At 31.8% G+C, this 9,833-nt stretch overlaps 1 protein-coding gene across 1 annotated transcript in view; it reads left to right on the forward strand.

Moving 5' to 3' along the window:
- LOC125064652 (protein eiger) overlaps nucleotides 1–5,149 on the forward strand; it is a 39,184-nt gene extending 34,035 nt beyond the window's left edge. The window contains exons 5-8 of the mRNA XM_047671815.1: nucleotides 2,791–2,881; nucleotides 2,966–3,050; nucleotides 3,714–3,865; nucleotides 4,149–5,149. Coding sequence (XP_047527771.1) covers nucleotides 2,791–2,881; nucleotides 2,966–3,050; nucleotides 3,714–3,865; nucleotides 4,149–4,436 — 616 coding nt within the window. The 3' untranslated portion in view covers nucleotides 4,437–5,149. The remainder of the gene's footprint in view (nucleotides 1–2,790; nucleotides 2,882–2,965; nucleotides 3,051–3,713; nucleotides 3,866–4,148) is intronic.
- The last annotated feature ends 4,684 nt before the right edge of the window (nucleotides 5,150–9,833 follow it).

Genomic DNA, 9,833 nt, shown 5'->3' on the forward strand with positions numbered 1-9,833 from the left:
TTGTGCCTTTAGTTACACTGGCTCACTAACACTTCAAACCGAAACATAACAATACTAAATATTACCGTTTGCCGATATAAAATCTGATGAGTGGATATCACCTACACAGGCGGGCTTCCACAAAGCCCCCAAGCATCTACCTCACAATTGCTTACAAAAAAAATAAATGGCGTAGAAACTTACACTGGGCATTAGCTAGCCTTTAATAAATAAAATGAGTATTATTTACAGCAAGCGTGTAGATAATAATATGATCGATATCAAAATCAAAATATACTTAGTTACAACCAAACTAACATCGGTTCGGAATATTGAGTCTACCGTAGAGAACCATCAAGAAACTCAGTTGTGACTGTTTTTTAGTCAAAAACTACTTACATGTAATAATCAGATACAATTGTATTTATGTGTCCTGTATGAACAACAACGATCATTAACACCAAGCTATTATATGTAGTATAATCCTATCAGACATGCCTTATCTGTAATGAAGCGCCCTAGGAAGCCCTAGGAAGTATGTACTTTCATTGTCAATGCAAACTATTGATGGAATAAGTTTATCTTCGCTTCTCGTATTTTTACAATGTTTGTCACCGTTTCTGTAAAAATCATCGATCTTGTTATGATATATGAGATCTACTCGCATATAATATATTATATGACAGTTATATTACACGTATGACCTGCATTTAGGGTTCCCTATTACAAGACAAACTCATTCATTAATTTATGATACACGTTTTCTTAACCAATTATTTTACTATTTATGAATTATAAATATATTATATGATTATGAAATAATAATTATATAATATATATGTTTATTAAATTATTTTATCAAAGTATGTTGAATATGTTGTGGGATTAGTCAAAGTCAAAAGTCAAAAATCTTTATTCAATATAGAAGTGTTTGCACTTGCTTATTGCATTAGCATTAGCAGCCCGTAAATGTCCCACTGCTGAGATAAAGGCCTCCTCTCCCTTTGAGGAGAAGGTTTGGAGCATATTCCAAACACACTTGCTTATTGATTGTCAAAAATCTACCACCGGTTCGGAATTTAGCACCTTGGACCTGAGAAGAACCGGCGAAAGAAACTCAGCGGGATATATTTTTTTTCATTTTTTTTAACCATTTTCCATGTAGGTACAATGATAAGTATATATTAGTTGTTTGAAACAGCCATCATCTAGTGCATACATTACGCTAATGTTACGTTTGTGTTATATACATAATTATATACCTCCATAAATTATAGAATATACCTCAACCGAGCCGATCGTTAGTAATATAGAAATTCTTCTCTACGTGACTAACCTCGATGGTGAATTTAATATCCCCCGAGCATTATACAAAGACTTGTAATATAAGATATCCCGAGTCGCGACGAAATCAATACGGCGAGTCTACACGTACTAATATAATACACTTGTTATGTAACACTGCCTTTACAATCTTTTGTTTTTGATCATAATGGATGTATTAAATTTCATGTGTGATATAATTTAGCGAACATTTCTCGTGGTACCGTAACCACGAACTCAACAGAACAAGAGAGGTGCGGTTTGAGTATTAAATAATAAAAAGAAGATATCGTACAAGATAATCGTATTAATTAAATTATTAGGTTACATATACGCGCTTAAAAAGTTATGATAACAGCAAGGAATGAAATTGATTTTTTGTTTAACAAAACTGTAGTGTCAACTTTAAATTTTAATAAAATTACTAGTAATGAGCTTAGCCACGATATCCTATTATAATTATTAAAAACAAAATATATTATATACAATATAAGTCCAATTTAAACTCAAGATAGCTGTTTGTTCTTACTCAGGCATAACATGTCTGTTCGACCTATAATCGTTTAAGGGCAAACGAGTTACACATTGGGTTAGAACAACATCCTTATCTAGAATTAAAGATCGTTATCGGCAATTTTCCAACGCTTGATGAATTTGCAAAATATAATTATTTGTAATAATACTGTATTCAAATTTAACTAGTAACAGGGCTCTATAAGAGTCCGTCTCGGTACTATTTTTTTCAACTTATATTAATACCTTAAATAATTAATGTCGAGTTTTTTTAATCTAGTTGTAGCCCAGTTTATTTACTTGCACAAGACTATAAGAAAAATTAGATAAATTGATGATCGATTCATAAATTACCATCTGTGATAAAGAAAGAGTTTGACGATAGGTAATATGAATGGATCGTAAGGCTTCATAAAAAAAAAAGTTGTCTATGGGAGCTGTTAATGACAAAAAAAGAATGCGATCGTTACCCTAAATATTCTTTACACATAGGAACATAGAGATATGTAGGAGACAAGGGATTTGAGTTTAGTATTTCAGATTTGCTCCTGAAATTTGACGTATTATTATCAAAAAGTTACGCTTGCTCGAAAGTTTGGTCATTAAAATGTATTTAATATCGTAGTCTGAAAGGTTCAGCGCTTTTACAAATTTACTTTGTCGTAACAAAAGCCATTGTAAGTTTTTGTTAAGAAAGGTTTTATATTACTAATTAGTATAATATTCATATGTATTTTTACCAGTTTTATTTCATAAATATTTAGTTAACTAAATTCTGACCATTGAAGTTTTAATAAATGTACTTTTATTACTTAGGATTAAAACATAATTTATTATGATTTGTAATTTTAAAATCTTATGGTTTAGCTAAAAAAAAATCTTTGAAACAAATTTTAAATAAAACATAAAATATTCAATAATTATATCATTTTCTAACAATACAAAATAATTTGTAACATGTAAAATTTTCATCAGGCGTAAAACGAAGAAATTCATCCCAAGCGATCCTCTTGGCAAGTTGTCTCTGCACACCGTATCCAGAACTGTCAGGAACAGTAATGATGAGGTCAATTAACTTTTTTTAATATTTTTAATATTCTGTAATTTATTTTATTTTTTTCATATAAAAGACAATTTTGTTCTTTTCTAGGAGGGTCAGCGAAGACCCTTCATAGCTGCTCACTTCCACGGTAACACGTCACATCTCAGTACCGAGATTCACGAACATTACAAAGGTACAGTATATAATCAAGAAACAAAAATTATGAATTATGAATTTACCGTAAATTTAGCAATTTATTAAGGTGACTTAATTATTTAGCGCAAATAATATTAAAAAAAATACTATAAAAATTTATGAGGCAAATTCTAGAATGTAAAAAAAAATTGGAAAATATATCCACATAATACATGCTTTTATGATTAAAGAAATTGTGTTGAAAAATGAGGTTATAAATTGATAGTTAAAATTTTAAAGGAAAATTTTATTTTCTTCTTTTTAGAGCATTTAAATAAAAGCTTTTTTTAAAAAGTATTTTTACTTTGAATTTTTTTATGAATTATAATGAAACGACACGAGCCTGGCATTGTCACCTGTAATAATTAATGACACAAAATTATTAAAAAACTCAAATATATAGTTATTTTCTTCACAAGTTATAGTATTTTGAGGTTTCACACTTGAATGACGGGAAAAGCACACTTAACATGTAACAGAACGCCCTTCTTGAGTTTGATGATGGCTCTCATCACCTACTTAATTGAAATAAAATTACGTCGTACTTGACAGTTATGAGGATTAAATTCCTTTAGATACCTAATATGAATGAATTTATATATGTAAAATACAGTTATTCGAAAATTTTGGTGTAACATTGTTATTATAATTTATCTCATAGGAAACGGTCTGGTCCGCGTGGCTCACGGCGCGCCACACGACGTGTGGTACCCCGCGCCCTGGACCGTCGCGTCACCTCACCCGCGTCCCACTCTCACTCGGAACGGGCACATCCACGTGCACCACACCGGTGTCTACTTCGTTTACGTGCAGGTAATGCAACAAAAATTATAAGCACTCTATACAAACATCCAACACAACTTAATTGTACATCATTGTGCTCAGGTAAAATTTAACTCGTCGTTTACGAAGTCCAACTAAATTTTAATTCTCTTCTAGAAGTAAAAGATATCGTTAGTAATCCTAAAGAACGAACATGCGCCTTCTCTGTCTTAATGCTCCAGAAGGACCATGCTAATTTAGTGTTTCGAAATAGAACAAAACAAAATTCTTTTTCAAATAGCTTATGCATTATTAACCTAATCATTTATTTCAGATTTATTATTTGGATAGCCACGATATAATCTCGTGGGTGTTACATCGCACAAACGCATACATGGATGAAAGGGAAACTATTCTTCAATGCGCTCAGTCCACGCACTCCACTGAGCGTTTAGATAAACCGAACTCCTGCTTTTCTGCTGCGGCTCTATTCTTGAAAGCCGGAGACAGACTCGCGGTGAGAAACACCGGTGGAGATAGACACTCATTGATGCAGCCAGAGAAGAGCTTCATAGGTCTCGTTAAGCTGGCCGACGCTGAGGACCCGGTCGAGGAATTCTAGTTGAGAAAACAACGTATTATTGACGGTGTTTTCCATGCGTTATTCGATATTTCGAATCAAATAAATTTAAGGATAATTGGGTATCCGTATTAATATATCTTATTTATCTACTCTTTATGGTAAATCAGAACAATAACCGTTACCGTTACTGGACTCGTTTGGTATCGAGATTGTTAGTTATATTTATGTTGAATTATTTCAAATGAAAGCATATTCTTGCCCAGACTTACTACATATATAGTGATATTTATTTAGTAGTCAAACAAGTGCCATTGTGGGAAATCGATCATTTAAATTAAGTTTTACGTTTAAGTTTGATATATATTTCTATCTTCTTTTATCGTCAAATTTATAATAATAACGATTTTTGTTAAAATTTTATTTACATTTGCGTGTACTTACTTAGACAACTAAGTAATTTATATTTATATTATTTTTCGAAACTATTTACCTGAAAAAAAAACGTTTTAAAATCAAATTGTTACCTTTTGGGCTGATTTAAATAATAATTTAATCTTTTTTATTTAAATATTGATGGTAAAAAAATCATACTGTCTATGTGTACGCATCAAGGTGCGTAAACGGATTCTTAGGGTTTAAGTTATATATAAAAACTAACGAAATGTTTACGAAAGATCTGTTATGCCATTGATATTTTAAGTTAAATAATTTATTCGTACCTACATTTAGAATTTACTTTTTTATGCGATTATATTTTGAAAAAAAATAATGCAACACTGCATTGTGAATATTGAATTTATGTTGTAAGATTAAAGTAGTACAAAATACAAACATTTTTATTTATTAAGACTCTATTTTTTAAAGATTTTTAATCGAAAATATAAATACTAAAATTTGATTAAAATATTATCGGATTATATTTTATGAAAATTCTCAGCGCAAATATTTAGTGTTCAGACACAGAGAACGAAGACGCCGTACCAGCCGAAGTGGTAATGACCTTCACGTGAAATCATCTGTAAAACTACGGTTACATTTGTTCTATCATCCGAGATAATTATAACAAAGGGAGTTGGCAGGTCGCTTCCACTTCACATGGCCGCTTACGCAGTATAGTTTGTCCTGAAATTTAAAAAAAATACAAATTTATAAGCCTGAGCCCTCATCTGTATGACGTTTAACCAAAAAAAAACTACCATTTATCAATTTAGTACAGTATTATGTTTTTGTTTTTTTTTTTTTATGGCATTAGTTGGCGGGCCACCTGATGGTAAGTGGTCACCACCGCCCATAGACAAAGGCGCTGTAAGAAATATTAACCATTCCTTACATCACCTATGCGCCACCAACCTCGGGAACTAAGATGTTATGTCCCTTGTGCCTGTGATTACACTGGCTCACTCACCCTTCTAGCCGGAACACAACAATACAGAGTACTGTTATTTGGCAGTAGAATATCTGATGAGTGAGTGGTACCTACCCAGACGGGCTTGCACAAAGCCCTACCACCAAAATGCATGTACATTGCACATGCATTTTAATGACTCTGTTAATGTACTGTATTCTAAGAAATACAATGAAACAAAATCTATATATAATACCTTAGTTATCCACTCTAAAAATAAGATATAGATCATGTATGGATGATGATTGATTTTTTTTTATTGATATTATTTATTCACCAATTATCTACTATGGACTTATATTCACATAAATAGTTGAATAACATTTGGTTGTAGTAATCTATACTTATCACATTTTGATAATATTTTACAACCTTACGAGTTTTTTATTTTATTAATCCTCTTTCTCTATATAATATAAAGCTCTTATAAATTATTAAAATATCCTTTTGTTCTTTCCATCGTCTAGTTGATAAAACAAATATTATTTTTATGTTGTATGCACAGTCCTCCTTTTTTTCAGTTTGCTTTGCTTTGCTTTTCATAACATTACTTTTATTATGATTATATTATTACCGTTTTCCTGATTATCTCCAGGTATTATGTTTTCTTTGTTGAACGACATTCAAATAAACAACTATAAGGTAGTATGTAACTTTTTTGACATGATTAGCTTCTCCGGGAAGGACATCGACCGACACGCCATATAAATGTATTTTATAATAACATCTGGTTGATGAGACAGGACATTTATACCTTTTGCCCTTTATATATTGTCTGAATCTAAGCCATTCTCACAGAATAACATGTCCCAAGAATCTTATCTTTCATAATATCAATGTAGTTTTTTAGAATGACTATATATTGTTTGACCTACATTTACACACAATAATTTCAAAGTATTTAAAATCACCAACCAAAAAACTAGCTAATGTCCTCATAAGTGCAAGAAAGAAGTCCAGTAAATTCAGGTACAAGAATTTTGGGACAGGATAGCGCGTATGAACACCACGAAAGCAAAACAGAAGTGATGATGTGCATTTTCATATAGCAAGTTCCACATATGGTGTAAAACGTGCATTGTGCAGTGACGGGCTAACTTAAACTTAGCCGTGAGAGCAGTAAGAACCGCGTTACAGTGATAAAAGCAGAGTTTATATAAAGTATTCGTGCAGTTTGAATGTAACTTTTCCTTACTTCACTAATTACTTATTAAGATTTCTCGTTGTAATAGGAAGTCATTGCAATTAGTCATTATATTATGACTACATACTTATATTAAAAAATAAGCCACATTTTACATTTTTCGACCAGTTCAAGTTTAGCCTCGAGAACAATAGGAACCGAATTGCCTACGTGGCGATAGTCGTTATTGAGAATTCGTGTCATGGTAATTATTTTTTACTATTACAGATTTAATTATAATTAGAATTAAAATTTACAGATGCCGAATCACGAGTAGGACCTTTATTGTATTTTGAAAGTATTATTTTTATATTTATGTACACAGTTATACCACACAGTAAAATACAGTTATATAAGGTGATTTGAGGAATATGCTGGGGGGATATATTTCCAACGAATAACTTCTAGCAGAGAAGTTAAACGAAATTTATTTACGATGATATTTTGCGTATTTCCCTGTTAATGTATTGTCTGTAATCCTATAAATAGACAAAAAAATATTTTCTGTTTTATAACTTGAGTTATATTTTTTTCTGTTTATGAAACTGTTAATTACCAACCAACGAAAGTCGTAATATTTGACGCAACTCGCAATGACGTAGAAACGGACGAAGAAATATGGACGAAGTTTTCAGGAAGTAATGCAAAAAAGGTCACCAGGCATTTAATAATCATTTTAAAAAATCCGTCGGACGGGTCTATAGACTTGAATGTGTTAATAACACTTTTTACCTAAAGCACTCAATTTACACAAATTACAAAAGCTACAGTAAATATCAAATGATCCAAATACCAGGACGCGAGACATCGTAGGACACATCGCCTTGCACAACCAACTGTTGCCAGTATCTTTCGGTACATACAGATTCATATACTCGTATATGTTTTCACTAAAATTATTATCAACGATGGCTATGGCCGAATTTCGGTCACTGGGCGAAAATTAGTTGATATAATTTAACTCTATAATTGTATATTAAAAATTACAATTTGACTAAAATTTCGACTATTGTCAAAGTTGCGTTCAATTGCAATATGACAAGTATTATGTATCCATACTAATAATATTACGATATTTTCAAAGCCTTTGATATATACACTATTTAATAAAATCTGTAATAGCATTATGTCTTAATAAAATACATTTTGTGTTTTTAAAAAAAGTTACGAACCATTACAAAATTGTAAAGAAAATTATGTTCGTACAAATAACTTTATAGTAAAAACTAGCATGCCTACAGGGTAATGAAGCTGGGCATCATAAGGAGAAGAGTGCAAATAAAAATAATTACAACGACATGGGCGGCTGGCGGGCGTCTTCAATTAAATACCACGATACAAGAATGAGAAGCCTCAGAATGTTGATCATTAAACCGCGTTCACAATCAATGTTGTTTACAATTTTTTATAAGAAATTCAAAACGTGACTAAAGCAGCGAATAAAGGCTTGAAAGGCATCGTAAATAAATGTTTAAGCTTGAAATAAAAGCAGATCGGTGACCCCAGAGTTTAACAGCGCCTCACAAATATCTTATTGTTTTTATAAAGAACATAAATTTAAACCAAATAAATCCGGCACGCAAAACAAGTTGTCAACATACAAAGTGTTCAAATTAAAAATTGTTTATTGTTAGGAATGAAAAAAGGTAATTGTGAGCCTGTCTTGGTGCAGTATACTGCTGTCCGCAGATAACCCTGAACGATGCTTAAGAAATGTTCTATTTTAATTATTTTTTTTAATTGATAACCCTTCTTACAGCTACCAAACAACTCTTACGCAGTTACCAAACAACAAACCAAGCAGGACTATGTCTGTCGTCTGGGTCGGTATAACCCTCTCATCAATTAATCGACCGCAAACAGAAATACGTTCTATTTCTTTATTCCTGTTTAAAGGCAGTATAATTTCAGCAACGTCTTACATCTTAACCGATATGCCGAATACATATGTATATATATATATATATATTTAGCAATTGGGTGCAAAAAAAGAGTGATCCGTAAAACAATCAAAAAATTTAATTTGTACCATAACATTAGATTGATACATTTTTATTTTACCTTTGTAAATAATGTTTTTTAAATTAAAATAGTTACATAATTTTGTGCTCTACAGTTTGAGGCAACAATTCTCTTAGTATCTCAATAAACGCGACCATGCATAGCTCCTCCGATGCAGTAGTAAAATTAGTTTGAGCGAAGTTGCGTTGCTTCGTTCGAAACCAACTCTAGATTGCACTCCACTTTATTGCTTTGAGTAAATGTATCCCTAACGATAATAATTAGTTAAATGAATATCTGGAAAGCAATATATATTGAAATAAAACTAGTCTAACTAACGCCAGTCTAAGGTCTTGCAGTCTGTTGGATTTGGTAAAGATACAGTTAGTGCCTTCTGCGTGCAACCGGAACGCTACTCAAGATACCAATTAAGAAATCGTTGGCGGTAATTGTAAATAATATTTCTTTTTTATTCGAACAGACAAATGTCACCTTAGTCTGCCCGTGACCACGAACACTGCAAAGTGCTCGAAACGTCGGGATGTTAAAATAAAATAATTAATATACGCGATTAAATCCGTTAAAAACTAGTTTTATTTCAATGTGTAATAATCGCGAAAATCTAAGACAACATTAAGCAATATATATGCATATGAATGCAGAGCTAAGTGGCGACATCCTTTTCGGTTACTTATTATTCGGTTATATAGAGATACATTTTGTGATTGTCTGCCAACTTTTATTGAGAGGGGTGGAAAGTGTATGACTAGGTATAATATACGTTGAACTACGGCACATGTAGGTTTAATTGAAATCGATTTAATAAGTCCTGCAGTCACAGCACGCA

Source organism: Vanessa atalanta, chromosome 1 (assembly GCF_905147765.1).
Source record: "Vanessa atalanta chromosome 1, ilVanAtal1.2, whole genome shotgun sequence".
NCBI classification, from domain to species: domain Eukaryota; kingdom Metazoa; phylum Arthropoda; class Insecta; order Lepidoptera; family Nymphalidae; genus Vanessa; species Vanessa atalanta.